The sequence below is a fragment of the Dermacentor andersoni genome, chromosome 3 (assembly GCF_023375885.2).
Source record: "Dermacentor andersoni chromosome 3, qqDerAnde1_hic_scaffold, whole genome shotgun sequence".
Taxonomy (NCBI): domain Eukaryota; kingdom Metazoa; phylum Arthropoda; class Arachnida; order Ixodida; family Ixodidae; genus Dermacentor; species Dermacentor andersoni.
Genome location: NC_092816.1, coordinates 235,912,924 through 235,931,596, shown reverse-complemented (window position 1 = coordinate 235,931,596; position 18,673 = coordinate 235,912,924). Strand labels below are relative to the sequence as shown.

The 18,673-nt window shown below is 45.1% G+C and overlaps 2 protein-coding genes across 5 annotated transcripts in view; one reads left to right on the top strand and one right to left on the bottom strand.

Annotated features, from left to right (window-relative positions):
* Positions 1–958: 958 nt before the first annotated feature.
* LOC129385977 (uncharacterized) lies at positions 959–15,370 on the top strand. 2 transcript variants are annotated; one of them, XM_055073146.1, is made up of 3 exons: positions 959–1,161; positions 1,271–1,331; positions 14,970–15,370. In XM_055073146.1, exons 2-3 carry the CDS (start codon positions 1,298–1,300, stop codon positions 15,314–15,316), a joined length of 381 nt encoding a protein of 126 aa, XP_054929121.1. In that variant the 5' UTR covers positions 959–1,161; positions 1,271–1,297; the 3' UTR covers positions 15,317–15,370. The 2 variants fall into 2 exon arrangements, with proteins under 2 accessions (XP_054929121.1, XP_054929124.1); XM_055073149.1 differs by lacking the exon at positions 959–1,161 and having other exon boundaries at positions 1,195–1,331.
* Positions 6,050–18,673, bottom strand: part of LOC126536973 (general transcription factor 3C polypeptide 3-like) — a 312,777-nt gene continuing 300,153 nt past the window's right edge. For all 3 annotated transcript variants that reach the window (XM_055073144.2, XM_055073142.2, XM_050184056.2), the window contains exon 20: positions 6,050–6,862. In XM_055073144.2, coding sequence (XP_054929119.1) covers positions 6,752–6,862 — 111 coding nt within the window. In that variant the 3' untranslated portion in view covers positions 6,050–6,751. The remainder of the gene's footprint in view (positions 6,863–18,673) is intronic.

Here is an 18,673-nt window from a genome sequence, read left to right as displayed (position 1 = left end):
CTGCGATTGTAATGGATGACACCACCGCTGACTAATTGTAGCCTACGCAGCACTACGTGAACAGTCGGCACAGAGTCTTGAAGATCTCGTCTCTGGCCATGTCACCGCTTCATCTTTAATAGACCGTAGTGCTTATGCGCTGGACATCTCTCGTGGACAAGTTGGTTAAGAGTAAAAACTCGATTTACTACAGACTTATAGTTTCATGTAATGACTTTCATTAAAAATAAATTGATTGGGGGAACCGAACTCAGTTAGTATATGTAGTGGTTGTCTGCTCTCTCACTTAGTAACCAGTCGATAAACTGATGCAGACATGCACAGCTAAAGAACCATGAAATAATGTTTTCTGCCAAGTGTTTGTGAGCATGATGGCTGCTTCCTTACATGCAGATGTCAAGCTAATCCTCTTCAGTGTTTAACGTGTTCAGTTATCAGTATAACAGGTCTTGCAGCATTTTTCAAGTGCCAGTGGCAAGCCTGATTTCGTAAAACCCAGTATGGGAGCGCACACTTTTAAACAGAAAGGCATTTTGTTGAGCCTTGCACAAAATGCAGAATACATACACAAAATGCCAATCAGCACAGGTCGTATCTTGTAATGATTCATTTGCCATTCTTACCAGTCGTATGGTAACAACAGCCTGAGCGGACAGCAAAGAGTGAAAACAATGTAAATAGATCAGGCAAAATTCCCAGACTGCGCATATTTCAGTGGTTTATCGTGGCTGCGGTTAGGCGTAATAGACAACCATCCGTCCTGGTTTGTTTATGTGCACTGTTTTATATCACACGTGATAGTGCACAGCCTTCAAAGCAGTGGCGGTAAAGTTTGTGCGTGGCTGCCAACAGTTGGTTTGGTGCAACAGCCAGTAATAGTGCTTAGGCTGTACTGCCAGTATATTCTAGGCACTGTTATTCTGTTAGTATATTCTGTTAGGTAGGAGATAGCTTGCAAGAGTTTTGAACTGATTAATTAGGCAGTTATTAACAATGTTGCACCCCATCATATTTCAGCCTATTGGGGGCGAGGACTTACAAAGTCACCATCTGTCACTTGCCTCCCTTGCGTAGTATGAGGGATTGCGTGGCATGCTCCTCACAGGTTTCGCTTACGGTGCTTAATAAAAACACCAAGCAGCAGCCCTCCTGGACATTTCTGTAAGTACTCTCAAAACGAGGGAAATATTTACTGTTGAAATAATAATATTGAGCAAACTGAAAGCACAGAATCGTTTACAGATGCTATCTCTTTACCGCATACATACAGTGAACGTCACTGCGCGCAGTTGCCGCGATGGAGTCTCCCGAACAGGCTTCTTGCGTGAAAGGTAAGGAAACGTTGACAGCAAACTATATGAAATATGCTCTTATAGTGGGCTGTCTGTATAACCAAATGGAGCATAACTGAATAAAGCCTGAACGTAGAGATCGCAGGGGGTTCGTAGTGACCGACTGCGCATCTGCATGCATGTCCGTGCACAATGTTTCGCTTTCACTGAGAGCACGTTTTCACACCGTTCCAAAAGCTTTAGGCAGCATATGAGCATTTTACCGTACACAAGCAACCACTGTTGCGTGGATGCTATCAAAGCTGTTGAAAAATCATTTTGTTTTAACTAGGGGTTTTGACACCTACAGCGACTTTTGATCTGCAGTCGGGGGCAATTCAATCTTTTTTTTCTATAAATTTCTAAGATGTAATAATACCATTATTTCTCAATTTGTATCGCACTGTCTGTTTATCTATCTTTTCAGCAAGCAATTTCCTGCTGCTTCTTTATCGTAATCCAGTGCATTAATTCATAACGCATACGTGACCACATGCCATGCCTTTTTTTAATGTGCTTCTTACCGCTCCCTTTCCATTCCAGTGAACTTGCCAGTACCTAACCTCAACAAATTCATAGACCAAACCATCATGACATTAGCCGGGTAGCAGGTGCAGGCGAGCGTCTCAGTGCGCATTTTCTGCTACTCACCGAACATCGCAGTCGCAGCACTGTAGCAATGATCTTCCTCGCGTCTGTGCTTGCTGCATACCAGACTTGTAGTCCATGGCTGTCTGCCGGTTCCAAGTTTCGCAAGCCAAACTTCACGCAGCTTCTTATCCTTTGACTACATGTGAATAAGGCTTACACCGCGCTCCATAGCAGCACTGTGGAACACCTTCAGTGCTTCTGTCACATAAAAATTCGTCACAGATAAGTTACACTTCTGACAACTAGCAGTACACCAGTGAGTTAGTTATTCGGATATACCACACTTGGATTGTGAACCAAAACCTGAGAGCAGAACTGCTAGCAGCACTCAAACATGTAACGAGTTGTTTTCTGCTGTTTTACTGGTGCGACACGACATTACAGTCCTTTATAAGTAAGTACTGTAGCCCTTTATAATTAAGTGGCTGGGGTGCCCGAAATCATTCGTCATACTCGGTGGTAAAGTTCATGCACAGCACAGCAAAACTGGGTCAGAATTATGCCTTCGTTGCAGAGGCGCCTGACTGCACTTTGCCAGCAAAGTAGTGTCATCAGGGGCACTACAACGTAAAACTATTCCTAACTTTTCTATTCCAGTTCTGTAATCAGCCCTCCACGATTGGTCAAAAACTTTTTTGGACCACCCCCACTTCACCTGTCTGTCATGCAACGTCACAAAAACCGCGATAGCACCCCATCTGATATGACATGTACACACTGATTATGCATGATTTGACCGAACAAAAGAAAAATAGTTATTTCTGATTCTACATTTTTCGCCATTAGCCTCCGTCTATAGGGCAACAGTTTTCGGGCTGCATCTACTTCACCGGCCTGTCATGCGACGTCACAAAACCACAAAAACTTATCGCGTCAAGGTGACGTCTACGCATTAAAAATGCATTAATATGCCGAACAAAACTGAATTTTTTTCTGAATAGCCGCAGGCTGCCCCGTTCCGAAAGGAATAAAAGATGGCTGCCACTGATCACTCAGGCGCTGGCTACTCGCACCTGCCGAAGAGCATGTTTTTTTGCATATATAATAAAACCTTTTGCGTGGCCGTTTAATGTTTTCAAGCACTTTCGGCATGTTTACGACCTCGTTCTGCCAACTCTTCTTCGATAAGAATCTGTTTTAGCGTCATTCTTAAGCTATCATTGCATGCCGCCGCGATTTTCGACCAGCCACTGCAAGCTAAATAAGGGAAAGCAGACCAATCGCAGACCCGGTCGATAACTGGATGAAGAGGGTGGCTCTTCATCCAGTTATCGACTTTCAGTGCAGGGGCTCGGCCCCATCGAATCCCTCTCCACTTGAGCATGCTCCTCGCCTCTTGCCAGCCAATTGCTAGATAAGACAAGTCACTCAGTGTAGGCAATGTTATTCGTTTTTCAAGCAAACAAAAGTGACCTCCTAGGAATGAGGAAAGCGTTTGATTGGTCTGTTCAGACAACCCTGCGGCTGACTGCCTGGTGCTTGTGTTGGCAGTTACGCAAATTTGACGTCGGGAGATTGGAATAAAAACATATTGGAATAATTTTACGTTATAGGGCCCCTGGTGTGTGTGCTTTAAAATTGTTTAGCCCCATCTCTGAATGCAGATCCAGGTGTCTGATTATTGGCATAATTAGATAGTTTTGTTTTTTGCTTGACTCATTACAGCAATACGTGGCATGTTTTGGCACCTTTGCGCAAACACATAGTGTACCGCGAATTCAGCAGCCGCTGAGCATACAATGCAGTGCGTCTTGAGGGGCATTCCTAATGGCAGCTTCCGGTGAATGAGTTTTCTGAGCACTGGCCCATCCTCTCATGGGCAGTGCCCCATGTGATGATGCGGCGTGTGGCTGTGACAAGTGATTGACCAGCCAGCTTGGAGTGATGGTGATTGTGCGGCAACAAGAGGAGAATTAATCATCGTGATTACAGAAGAAGAAGATCGTGTGCCACAAACAAGGAAGCACAGTGCGGAGAGCATGAGTGTGTAAGAGCGAACGGGAGGCTCGAAGGGCAGCTCACTGACCAGCAGTCAAGGCTCGGGTACTGGCGACTGGTTGTCCTCCTACCATGCAGACCTGGGCTAAGATCTTGCTCATGGCTGCACTCTCCTGCACACCAGCGACGTGCTGTCATAGCTGCCTGGTGCAGTGCTTCGTGCTGAGAACCGAGACGTTCCAGGAGTGGCTGGCAAGCTGCTGGCCAGTTACAGAAGTGGCCTGGTACTCTGCCGGCCTGCCGTCTCCCCTGTCTCCATGTTGCGACCAGGTGCAGCGTGGTGGTGACGGTGTAGGACGTGGCCATCGCAAGCAACTTACCAACTGTGCTAAAGAGTCAAACTACACAGCAACGCAGCGGCAATAACAACCGTCAGGGGCACCGCAACGACGACGCACACTAGCAAGAGTCGTGTTGCATGAGTGCCAGGCAATTCACTATAGACAGTGAAATCTCAATATAACGAACTTCAGGGGAGCGCAGTAAATTGTTCATTATTCTGGAAGATTGTTGTAGTGAAAGGCCCAAAATTAACCATTCCACCCACCAACCTACCAGTTCATAAGTTGTCACCATATGAGCTATCTATGAAAACGTTGCTGTTGGCTTTCGGCACGCGCTATTGCTATTTTCCATAGATTCTGCCAGCACACACCGCCAAAGCACCGTATAACAAGAGTGATGCGCACAAAACAAATGGTGATGCTGAGAAAACTACTGACAAAAAGGTAGCTCCATGTCGCCTCCAAAGCGCAATGTTTCTTGCTTTTTTACATCTCTTTCCATGGACAGCACAGCTTTCTCGCTTGAGGCAGACACCTGAGCGATTTCAAAGTGGAAGTGCACATAAACGACACGGTCTGAAAAGTGCAAAGTGTGACCGCGTTGCATCCCTGCAAGTACGGAGGTTACATTTTACCACGCGTATAGCTAGTGCAGCCACAGAAAGAAGGGCAAAAAAAGGAAGAGACATGCTTCCATTGCTCAGCGACACCTTTCTGGGCAGAGCATGCGCTCGCAAAACCTGATGCGTCCTCGCCTCCGCTTGCCCGCATTTTTTTCTCTCAGACGCCGTCTCAGGTTTTCCAAACCCATGCGCTGCGACGTTGGCTCTCTGTGTACTGCCGTCTGCTAGCCTACTGTTTCGGCTGCCATGAAGGATACATGGAAATCTAAGAATCCCCAGATTTCTGAATATTAGTTCATAGTACTGAGGCGTTAACATCACAGGAAAACTGAATAACAATCCTTATTCTGAAAAGTTCGTAGTATTGAAATATTTTTACATTGAAACTATCAGAAGTCGGCAAGGAATTTCTGAAAAGTTTGTTAATCTGAAAAGTTCGTTAATGTGGTGTTCGTAGTAAGGAAGTTCCACTGTGGATAGGCAGATGTCTTCAGAGCTTTTGCTCTAGTCCGTGTGCATGAAAAGCGTTCTGTACCATGTTAACGTGTCTGTGTATAGCCTGTGTTGCATGTAAAATGCTGCTGTCTGCCGTGTCATTATTGAAAGGATCCTGGGCCCAAAGGAAACAGCAAGTTTCCTTCATACCCCACTTTACATGCAATGGCCCTAACCACAAGGTAACGCAGCCTACCTCAGGAAGGGATGAAACGGAGTCTGATGATTATTTGATGGGCACTTTTCCACTCAACCTTGTAACTGTGCAAAATCTACAAAAGAGTGCTAACTTGGGCAGGTTGTCACATGTTCAAGCACATGCGTGGTTACTCTGTTTAATTGCTACCACTAGTAGCTTCGTAAACATTGTGGCAATGTTCCCGAGCCAGTTGGGACAGCAGTCCATGAACACCTTGCCACAATTAGGGCAAATAAATTTTGTTTCAGTCAGTGTTGTGGTGTCGTCCTTTCTCCATGTCCTCAATACCCAGCATTCCAAATTATTAAACCCAGAATGCAAAACCTAACAAATCCCAAAGATCAAATGCACACCCACATAAGCAACAGCATATGCTACCACCTGCCATGAAGTTGTAGGAAGCGGGGGTCGTGCTGCTGTAGCATTTGTTGATCACACCCTGTTAAACTGAATGCATAGCTCAGGAAGTCAAGACAAAAGTTTATTTACATTTCTGTACAAGATGAATAATGATGACAGACAAGTCAGCCAGTGACTGCAAACAAATTATTTGTGTTTGGCTTGTCACAATCATGAGCCACGTGAATGGCAATGCATCTTGCTCATCGAAACTGAAACTACACATTGTACATGCATAAAAATTTACATTCAACCGTTTCAAATAGTACTTTAAAAATTCTGAATACTGAACTTTTAACTGAAGTGGATGCCGAGTAGCATAATAACCAATTGAATATTTCAAAGTATCAAATATTTGCACAAGCCTAACTTTGACCCAATAAAAACTGTGTGCGCTTTTTAAATCTGAGGCATGGTGTGTGTTAGATGCCAATTAATTGACCGAATACTGCCAAATAAGCAGCAGTGTGTTTTGGTTTTCAACCATCGGATAATTTTATCAAGTTCAACACAAGCCGACTGTATTAGAAAACTTATTCACCTAATATGAATGTCAGAAATCAAAGAACTGCTGCACCAACAGTAAACAAACAAAAAATAAAAGTAGTATACAAACTAACATGTTTCTCCTAGAGTGGCCCATAAATGAGGTGCAGGTGTTTGGTCCTGAAGCAACGCCGCTAAGCAAATGCAATCTTCTTTGCAGACTGCAGCCTGCTGCTGTCCACAGGCAGCAATAGCTCGACGTTGATGACATGACAACACCACATCTCAGATGATGCAGTGTTGGGCGACGATGCTGCTGGCAAGCTCAGTATTGCCACTGTTCAGGTATAACAGGCTCATGTTGAAGGCTATCTCGCATCGCAGGTCAAACACCTCCTGCACAAAGAATTCAATGGGGTCACCCCTCACACATAAAACTGATAGTGGCAGGGTGGAATTTTTAAATTCCTTGGCAGTCTATGACACTGGAGGTTCAGAAGCAAGAAAGAAATTGCAATTTATAGCTTGCCAAGTAGCTTATAATTTTGAATGATCACTACTGGTATGTCAGTTGCACAGCTGCCAACCCTGGAAAGCTATATGTGCTAGGATAGCAGCCAAAATATAGTAGAATTTGATGAAAAATACTAAATGTCAATTTATTGGACAAAACATCGCACTCATCATTCAAAACTGTCTCAAAGAAAAACAAACATTTCACGCACATATTGCCAACTAAAAGATGAGTAGGTTTTCCAGAAAAGGTCGCAGCAAAGTAAGGCACCCCTTGCTGCCCAGACGTTTGTGGACAGGCACTTGCTGCCCCAATTGCAGGGTGCACAAAGGCACCTTCAGGGACTGCACTGCTCTTTCCAGGAGGGCAGCCTGGCAACCGTGCACATCAAGCAGTGTGAACATGGCCGTGTGGCACAGCACCACGCTGTTCTACGTGCACGACTGCGTGCTTGTTGTGCAATAGTCGTGCACTTCTTTTCTAGTGCATTTGTTCCCTTTTTCTCTGTGTTTCCTCTCTCCATGGCTTCCAGACAGTTCAGGTGTCCTCCACTGAGAAGTGAGACAGTTAATTTCCTACCTCCATTTCTCCCCTCCTCCTAACACAACAAAAGTAATAATATACTAAGAACACTGTGAAGAGACATTTGGCCTCAGTCGCAGAATAATCTGCATCTGAAGAAAGAAGCCTACCAACTTTGGCTCCGTCCTTGTGTTTCGTCGCATTCAGGTCAACCAAATGTCCCACTGACTGGCACGGTCGACATGTCCATTCTTAACACCCATGCGGCACTCGGAAAACAAGTGTCTGAGATGGAAACAAAGTTGCTGATGCACGGTTTGCACATGTGTCTGTCACGCAGGTTGGCCTTACGATGACCCACCTGCCGTAAGGATGGGAAAACACTTCTGTGTTTTGGAGGAAAATTGGAGAGCAACACTTTCTACAGTAGACTTCCGGCAATGCGGCTCCTGTTAGTTTGATCCCAACCAAAGGTCCTAGTCAGCGTCAATGCATCTCTACGGGCCCAAATTTGCATTATTTAGATCCTAAAATTGGCCTTTGATTCGAACTTGACCAGTCAGCATGCATACACCTGGCCCCTATGGTGACCCCAATAGCGAACCCTTCAGTGGCAGCGACTCTCTTGGCGGAGCGCAAAGGACAGTGAATATGTTGAATGCATGTTATCTCCTGTTGAAAAAGCATATTTTTGGCCTCCCCAAGAAGACTTTCAAGCAATAATCGCAGCTCACAATGTCTGATTATGGTATTTTTCCGATTCTAACATGCACCTTTTTTTCTTTAATGAATATTGTGCCGAAAATTGCCTGTACGGCGCACTGGACACAATACCCAAAACCATTTTAGCGCTGTTTGTATGCTTTACGGCTTTAATGTTATTTATACGTTTTATACTTTGGACACACAGAAAGGGCATGCATTTGCTTCAGGGGCATGTTAGAATTGGGAAAATACTGCCAAATGAATCAGCACTGTCTTTTGACATTTTTTCTGCATCTTGTTTAATTTGGCCGGCCGGATAATTCTTCTTGGTCCCGTAAAGGTTGAATTAACAAAAGTCGACTGTAGAGATGGGTAGCCATAAGCACAAGCCGGGATCTCGTGACAACGCTCTCGTCTTACTTCTGAAATGCTTCACTGCACAGCACATATGATTCACCGCAATAGTCTATATATGCTTCGTCGCATAACACGGCTGTACTGTTGCGAAGCTGACTTAAAGAATCGAAAACGGTAATTTTGGGGGGCTCGAATATTTGAAATAACAAAAGTGTCTTTTAAATTGAGTGGAATACTAACCAATTCAATTTGAATATTGGAAGTTTAGAATATTTGCACATGTGTACTTCATAATTTAAACCAAGTATCCAAGCAACAGGTCCTGTTAATCGCTTCTGTAGTCTGCGAGAAGTAAGAGACCCACAAAGGAGAGGCATGCAAGATTCGTCACTGTGCGACTTCCGGGCTTATATTGGCTCACGAGCTAAGAGTGTAACACGTGTGCACGAATCAACGCGGAAGTTCTGCAAGCTAAGCGAAACTTCTGAATTTAGCGGTATCACTGCCTTGTGGGCTCTGAAAGGGACTGACAACCGATTTTTAAGGACTTGCTACGTACTGTAAGTGCAGAATTTACAACAAACACAAATGGACACGAACAGGACAGGAGTCATGTCCCCTTTGTGTCCCTTTGTGGTGGTCGTAAATTCTGCGCTTAAAGAGTACGTAGTATGGATTACCAACTAGCCCAAACCAACGCTTTACTCTGTTAAGGACTTAGTTTTTTTATGGTGCAACACAAAGATCACCCTCGGCAGTGTTTACATCTGCAGCAGTTGCTTCCAAAAGCGCGTGGATATTTAGTAAGCGAAATTTAGGAAGCTCTCATTCTTCCAGCAACGCTGAGAAGTGAGAGCAATGTCGACAGCCCTCCTCGCAAATTGTGAAAGTCGCCCATCGTTTTGCTTTCACAGCAGTGAGTGTAACTGTGGTTAACCACCTACATTTTTAACCTTTTCAACCACTTTTGAAAATAAAAAGCTGATGCAATAAGTTCGCCTTGTTGTGCAGACATTTCTTATATTTGTACCATGTTTTTCCCCTGAGTACACGCCTACGTCATGGCTGGCTGGTCCCCGTCGTCGTTCTATCGACAGACGAGCCAAGCCAACTCATTGAAAACAAAGGTGAAGGCAGCGCCACTTTTCTGCTCACTACAAATGAAGAATTAGCTGCACATTGTAAGTCAGGAAAAATTTATAATAGCAAAAAGTATACTGTGTTTCAATACTAATAGAAAAACCAGGAACCACGTGCACAAGTAGATGATCACGTGATGGACCCCTTATGCAGCTTCATGTTTTGCCGTGTGGGGTGCCAAAAGTAATTTTTTGAAAACTTATTTGTCGTTACTCAGTGTATTGAAATATCAAGAGTAGAAAGTAGACCGTTATATGTGGCCTTTTTAGACATTACAGGAGCGTATGACAATGTAGACTGCAACATTTTGTGGGATATTCTGGAAGGGGAAGACTTAGGTGATGATTGTATAGATTTTGAGAGAGATTTACCTAGAAAATACCGTTTGTGTTAAATGGGAAGGGATGAGGAGTTAGAAGGAAGTTGATATCAACAATGGACTGAGGCAGGGGTGCCCTTCATCCTCACCGCTGTTTATGGTGTAAATGGTGAGGATGGAAAGGGTGCTAGAGGAAACTAATATCGGGTTTAATCTCTCATACAAACAGGCAGGTGCAGTAGTAGAGCAGCAGCTTCCAGGTTTGTTTTCCGTGGCCGACATTGTGTTGCTAGCTAACAAGCAAAGTGATATACAATGTCTGGCTAATATCTGTGGACAGGAAGGCGTGAATTTAGGTCTGAAATTTATCGTTAAAAATCAGGTGTTATGGTTTTTAATTAAAACAGTGAACAGACAGTGCCAATTCAGGGCCAGGAAATACCTTGGGCAAAAGAATATAAATACCTTGGTATATGGATAAACGAAGGCAATACATATATGGAAACACAGGAAAAAACAACAGCAAAGGGGAAGAGAAATACGGCCATAATAAAGCACAGAGTGCTACGGGAATAAAATAGGTACGAGATACTCTGGGGTATGCGAAGGTGTAATGGTTCCAACACTTACATATGGAAATCCAGTTCTTTGCTTGAAATCAGAGGTACAATCAGGACTCGATGGGAACCAAAGGTAAGTGGGACGCCTTGCATTGGGCGCTCACGAGAAGACTACAAATGAAGCTGTATAGGGTGTTATGGGCTGGACAAGCTTTTAAGTGAGAGAAGCTCACAGTAAAATTGGTTCTGAAGAGCGACTGAGGAATATGGAAGAAAGTAAATGGGCTGTGAGAGTTTTCAAGTGTTTGTAGAAGAAAAACATTGATTCACAGTGGAGGAGAAGAACTCGAAAGCTTACCAGCAAGTATGCGACTTATATGGTGAGCAACATGGCAACAAAGAACATCAAGTGGAAGATCAGAGAGGCTGAGATAATCTCATGGGTGGAGGCAATGGAAAAGAAACCTGCTATGAGTAACTACTTAAGAGAAAAACAACGAGGGAAAGTAAACATGTCCGCAGTAGAGATTAGTAAGCAGTGATTGGAAGATTGGTGGGAGAAAAGTAGGAAAATGACAAAAACAGAGGCATGCAAAAACAAAGTTCACAATAGGGATTCAGAAAGTTTGGTTATGGCAAAAACAAAGTTCACAATAGGGATTCAGAAAGTTTGGTTATGAGAATTTATCGTGGACTTCTTTTTTTTTTTTTCTTTTTAGCATAGGTAGGACATTAGGCAATATAATAAGAAGAGCTTGGTGGGGCAACCAACCACCCCATTCCAAAGGCAATGCTCATAGCATCCATCCATCCACGTGACTTTTAGTGATGAATTAAGAATATAAATCCATGTGTAATGAGAAACACATGGCTCGTTTTAGCCACAACAATAGGGAATCATTCCATTAGCACGGTTATCTCGATTTATGTTCTGAGCGGTTGTCTGTTCCTTTAAGGCCAACGAATGATAATTTTGGCTGTTTAAACAGTATGCAATTAGTTGTGGGCCAGGCGTGTCATTGTTGGCATGGCAGATTTTTGACACAGGCCGGATTACCAATGCACTGCATCAATACTGTAATAAAAGCATGCAAACGCTTCGATACGAGAGACACCGCAGGCATTTAGGCTTAGCGTAGTGATCAGTATGTCGAAGACCATTCTGCAGTGCGAGTGCCTTGTGACACCATATCTTTATGCCTTGCAGACCACCCACAGGTGTCGACTATGAAAAGCTTTTGTTTCTTTTGATTCAGACATTTCAACTTGGAAGAACCAGTGCAAGAAATGAGATAAACTTTTGTGTGTTTGGCTCTTTGTGTGACGACACCACCTATCTTGGCATGCGAAGCAGCCTGGAAAAAAAAAAAGAAAGTCGCTTGTCAAGGTATGACGAGTTTTCCATCAAAAGCAATGACCTTCAAGATTAAGGCTAACACGTGAACCCTAAATAACAGAGGCCACACACACAGACACGCGAGAGTGGTGATACTTTGGCTAGGTGGATGGAGAGGAAATGAGCAGCCCCTTCTCGCAAGACACTTCAGCTCTTAAAGCAAGTCTGTACATCAGTGGAAACAGGGAGAGTGGAGAGGTTTGTACGGCTGGGAAAGCTGGTGGGTTCACCTAAAGCCAGAAAGCGTTAGTTATGAACCTCTGGTCTAAGTTATGGTCTAAATAAAAAGGTGTCCATTGACTAGTTTCGTTTTTGAAGGGGTACTGGCAATGCAGAACAAAAGCCTTGAATTTTTTTGCTAGTACAGGCACCCAAGTTTTGTTGCTGTCTTGCACGCAATGTTAGAAATACAGTAAAACCTTGTTAATTTGAATTTCACAGGACCAAAAAAAAAAAACGTCCGAGTTAACTGAATGTCGAATTAGCTAGAGTCATCATCATCATCATCAGCCTATTTATGTCCACTGCAGGACGAAGGCCTCTCCCTGTGATCTCCAGTTACGCCTGTCCTGCAACAACCGATTCCAACTAGCACCAGCAAATTTCCTAATTTCGTTGCGCCACCTAGTCTTCTGCCATCCTCTACTGCGCTTCCTTTCTCTAGGTCACCCTAATGGTCCAACAGTTATCTAATCTGTGCATTACATGACCTGCCCAGCACCATATTTTTTCTCTCGATGTCTATTAGAATATTGTCTCTACCCGTTTGCTCTCTGATCCAAACCGCTCTCTGTCTGTCTCTTAAAGTTATACCCCTGTCACACGGGCACCCGCGAACTCCGTTGAGCATGGAACTCCCCAACGGAGATTGACGGCAATGGAGTTGCGACCGTGCTACACGGCACAGTGCGAGCTTTCGACGGGCGCCGCACGGGATAGAAATGGCGTTGCTACGCTTACTTCCGCGTGCAACTGTTCACACAAACGGTCACCGTTAGAGTAATCTATGTGTATTTTTTTTAATGCAGTATGTAATAACATAAAATCACAGCGAGAAGCTTTGCGGTATGTTGCCGCAAGACTTTTGTTTTCCAAGCATAGCGAAGTTGCAAGCGATGCTGGCTGCACTGTGCTCTTGCTTTCGTGCGTGGGCAGCGCGGGTCACGTTGTTGGGCTTCGAGTTGTGATTCCGCTGTGTAATTGTGCGTGTGTGTGTTCGCAACGATAATGCGCCGGGATCGCTCATGGTGCATGTCACCCGGAGAATTAACCCATACGGCTTGAACGACACCACGTGCGGCTCGCATGCGTATAAAAAACATGAAATGGCGGAACGACGTTTCCCGATGCGGCGTGGCGAAGTATTGGTGTAGAGGGTACAGGCGCTGATGCCCTTAAAAACATAGTAAAATTTCCATTATGTGGTATATATCTCGAGGCAAAAAAAAATAATAATGCTAAAATTTGTAAATGAATCAGTTACGACGATTTTACTAGTGTGGTTTTCTGCGGAACTATAGCTACCTGGGCACGAGAGTACTCCATCCAACCGTAATGGTCATTGCTGAACTCCCTTCGCCCAAAATCTCCATTTAACTTCCTTGGCGCAAGGGAGACCGTGTGACACGGAGCGCAACTGCATTGGCTTAAAGACGAAGGAGTTCAATGGAGTTCGCGGGTGCCCGTGTGACAGGGGTATTATGCCTAGCATTCTTCCTTCCAGGGCTCCTTGCGTGGTCTTTGTTCTCAATCTTTTTTGTCAGCAAGAGTATGAAGGAAACAATAAGCAAATGCTTATTACATCAGCACGGTTTTATCTACTGCGTGAATCTGCAAATGTTGTTTCTATTTTGGACAAATGCAGTGCAGAAGCTCCAATCAGCCTTTTTCATTTTCCTGTGCTGCCCTCTGCCGCACGCCACTGGAAATGTTTTGGAAGGGTGCTGGGGCTTTTGCCAGTTGATTTGTGTACCTGCACCCATGTTGAGTGCGCATCAGTTGTGCATTTTGCAGATCGCGAATCATTGTTCATGGCTTCTCCAGGGCAGAATGTCATTCCTGGAAGCCATGAAGCATTCAATGACAACTGGGTTGGCAGGCCTGAGTGCGCTGTTGTGCAAACAGTGCGGCTGATAAAGGCACGCTGAGTTCCGCTTGCCGACACGGCCGCCTGCACTTAGAGCTCGTGTTTTGTATTCTTTTTTTTAACATTTAGACATTTCGCATATTCAACAAGTCTTCGAGCGCAGCCTTCCACACTGGATTTATCAAAGCAATGCACTTGTTTACATTGACATGTACAGCCACAGATCGTCGTTAGCATAAAATATTTTGGAAAAAGTGCATCGCTGATATGAAATAATGCCAAAACGTAGCAAAACATACACAGTCAAACCTCGTTACAATGAACACCACATTAACGAACATTTCAGATTAACGAACTTTTAAGAAATCCCATGCCAACTGCTTATAGTTTCAATGTAAACTTCAAACTTCAGAATAACAATCGTTATTTAATTTCCGTGTCATCTTAACAACACCTCAGTACTACGAACTCATATCCCGATATGCGAGGATTCTTAGATCTCAGTGTATCCGTCACGGCAGTCGGAGCTCTAAGCTAGCAGACGATGCAGCGCAAAGAGCGGGCGCCTTACAACTTGCTTCCCGCAAGAACCTGTGATGGCACGGGAGGAGAAAGATGCGGGCGGGGATTTCTTTTTTTTCCTTCTCCGTTGCGGAGGCAACGACGCACCAGGTTTTGTGAGTGGAGAGGCGGGGAGCATGGGCTCGTAAAACCTGAGACGGTGCGGCAGAAGGAAAAAAAAAAGAACGTAGTAATTAACGCTGAAGTGGGCCTTTTCTTTTTTTCCTGTTGCGGAGGCGACAACGCATCACGTTTTTCTTGCTTGTTTTCTCAGTTGTTCACATGCTGTCACCCGTATCACGCCTGTCCATCTTGTTTTTCTTCTGGTTATGGTTCTGGTTAGGGGAGGACAGTTCGAGCGAGCTTTGGAACGAGGTGGCCGAGCAGCTAGCCGTTGATCCTTCAGTCACATTTGACGACTATGTCCAGTGTGACGAGGCGACATGGACCTCAGCAGAGCTTACCACTGATGACATACTGCAGAGCGCCCAGGGCACGGCGACTCAAGAAGAGGAATGCAGCGATGACATGGATTATGACGTTACGGCAGCACCCGAAGACTGCGACGAGTCCGTGTCGGCCACAGATGTGTTGGACTGCTTGCGAAAACTCCGCATATTTATAGCCAAAAGCGGGACAGCGACCGAAGACGTGCATAAGAATGCGGACTGCGTGCTGCAGAGTCTGTAATGCACCCATCAGAAGACGATCACAGACTATTTCAAATAAATGTGCCTTGTCTGACGATCACGTGTGCATTGGGTAAGAAACGAGTTACCGTTTCAAAGGTAGGATGTTTGCGTTACTGAAATGCTATTGTTATGGCTAATTTTTGGGCTTTCACTATAACGACCTTTCAGAATAATGAACATTTTCCCGCGGTCCCCTGAAGTTCGTTATACCGAGATTTCACTGCATATCTGCGCATATGTACCGTGTTGTTCCACACCAAGACGTGTCAATACGAGCGGCCGAACAACTTAAACAACGGCAACTGAGATCCAGATAACATATTACGGACTGTTAATTTATTTCCGATTCTTGCTTTTTTTTAACTGTCATACATACAATTTACGCGTGCCATAAAACATTATTAGAGAAAACTGTGCTCACATAAATTAAATGCTCATTTATAGGCCGTGTTGTTCCTTTGCGAAAACGCGGATACCATCACTGACACTGTTGGTATAACTGAGTGAGACGGTTGTTTATGCTGCTGTATACCGAATGTACCATCTCTTATTTCTTTTTTGACGCACGGTTAAACAGTACATCTCTCGAATTGAGAAATGTGTCGGCATAACAACACGTACAGACCCACCCATCCGTGTAGTGAATGCGACTGGCAGCCTACGGGTACGGTGACGTACAGATGTTGACACAGTGCTGTATCGCCGCTTGCCACTTATTGTGTACACGCTGTGCGAAGTGAAGTACAGTCAAACCCGACTATATCGAACCCGTTTACATCGAATTATTCTATATATCGAACAATTTCTGGTCATGGTATAGTTACAATGAGTATATATAGCAAAAATTACGCTTACATCGAACAAATATTGCAGTGACTCCCGATATATCGAACGTCAAGCGGCGGAAAAGTGCCCCCAGAAGTTGGCTTTGCCTCGCGGTTGCGGGGAAACCCGGCGGCGCGGCTCCATCCAACCGCTCTCCCTCAGGCTGTTCGGACGCGCCGTCGACACTCCCCCCTGTCGCGCATAGTGAAGTCTATTATCCTCACTCTTTCTCTGTCATCTTTCACTTCCCGCTCCCTCGCGGGTTGCAGAATCAAGCGTCCTTCCTTTCTTTAGGTAACTATCTATCGACACTCCCCAGCAAAAAATGATCCTGGCCCGCCCACAGCGCTTGCTCAGACAGCCAATCAGAGGCTCTTGTGCGCTCTTCGTGCAAGATGGTGAAAGTGAGAGTTGTCTGGCTGCTTCTCTGGTTTTATCGTGTTTGCGCCTTGTGGGCCTTCTCCCGCAGTGTTGCCGTGAAGATCGAAATCATAAATCGCGTCGAACGCGATGTCCCCGCAGCGTGCAAGATTCCGAGGAGCACTCTCAGCACGATTAGGGCTAAAGTGGCCAGACTCGCAACCCAGTGCCCATGGCGCCTGACGCGTACGCACGGCCGTGTACGAGGCGTTCTTCATACGTGCCGGTTTCCGCGTGCTCGGTGATGACTGTAAATTCTGATGAATGCGACGAAGCCGTTGCCGGTGTTGCCGATGTTTGGAGCGAGCTGTCAAAATTTCTGGGACATTCGAATCAATGGTGGACGAGTTTGTGAGTGCAGATGATGGTGTCGCGACGACGGTAGAGCCCGGAAACGAAGACTACATCGCCGACATCATACCGAGAACAAATGAAAGTAGGCACGTTGAGGAAAGCAACTACGGTCCTTTGCCCACATCCTCCGAAGTGACTGGTGCACTCGCATTAGTCTGGTGCTTGTGCGCGAATGCGGAAGGTTGCGGCCTCAGCTGCTCCGACTCCTTCGACAACGTGGGGAAGTGCGTGCGTCGCAGGCAGCGAAATTGCCCAAGCAGAAGAAAATGCAGGACTAATTTATGCGAAACTAAACTAGTTTCATCAATAAAGTGATTTTATAAATGGTATGTGCTTTTATGACATCCAATTATTTAGCAGGCTTATATCGAATTATGCTCTATATCGAACTGATAGGCGTTTTTTTGCGAGTTCGATATAGCCGGGTTTGACTGTATAGTTGATTTCAAATCGCTAAGGACAGAACTGAACTATAGAAGCAGTTTCATTCGTTCCAACTGCTTACATTTCAGTTCAAGTCCGCCGGCAGTGGGTGCGTGAACAAGACGACATCAGGCTTAACCTCCGCTGAACAGGATCAACATGGGCTCGAACTTCCTGTGCACAGCTTGAGAGGGTTGAAGCTTGTACATTTAAACTTTGTAGGCATGTATTGACTCACTTTGAGTGCCAATTAATTATAGATACAAGCGAAGGTGCTTTTACTATATTGCATTGTCAGTTCGATGGCCGATCGTGCAGGGTTCAATTGAACGATGGTCGGCAAACTGATCTTGTGTCGGTGCCGTTGACAGGAAAGCCTGTCGCAGTGCGACAACCCACGCTTGTCGGTTGCGTTGCTGTCGGCCTGGTATGATACCTAAATAAAGTTTGCACTCACTCACTCACTGATAAAATGCTTTCAGCAACCCACTGTACTGAATAGTCATTCAATCGTTGATGTGAACGTCTTGTTGGTCTCGCATCGACCCAGTGTTACTGCACCTTAAACAATTACGAGAAGTCAGGCACACACTGCCACCATCAGCAAGTGAGGACCGATGCTGCAAGAAGACTTTGTCAGCAACATGATGTTTTTAAGTGTGGCCCAAGTGTAACGCACAGGTTTTTCGTTAAATTTGCTCGCCCTCAATGAAAGGCGGCAACTACCTGGCTCATTGTGCAGTCCGAACCACTCGGGCGGAGCCTTGGCCGCATTTTGTTTTCAAGTGGAGTTGCAGTCTTACGCTACATACGTTTTCGGCACCGCAACGATGTCGAGCTGCAAGTGGAGTTTCGATGCAGTACACGGCACGAGTGTTTGCAACGGCATGCATCTGAGCACCGTCTTTTTTTTTTTCTTTTCATTTCGGGAGACTTTCCGGCATGTGGCGACGCGCGCGACCCTTCTAAGATGTTTCGCGACTAATCCGCTAGGGCAGGGCGAATGTGTCATCGCGCCATAAAAAAGTCGGATTCTCGTGATCTCATGACTGATAGGTGCTTGCAGTAGTGATGACCTGATGACTGTCTGAATTCATTTGAAACACGTTTTTCACTACCATGCACAGATCCGAATTATTTTTTGGTCTGTGAGCTGGTGGCCAACAAATTGTCTGTCCTTCACGATACAGCCGGTGCTCTTCGTCCTCAACAGCTTTGCATCAACTCAAAATGAAACCACCGGTTGCCTCAACAGCTGGGGCAGAAACCGTGGCCGATATCGGCATGATTGTAGATGGTGGCCTTGCAGTTCGGCAGACAGCAAGTGGCCGTT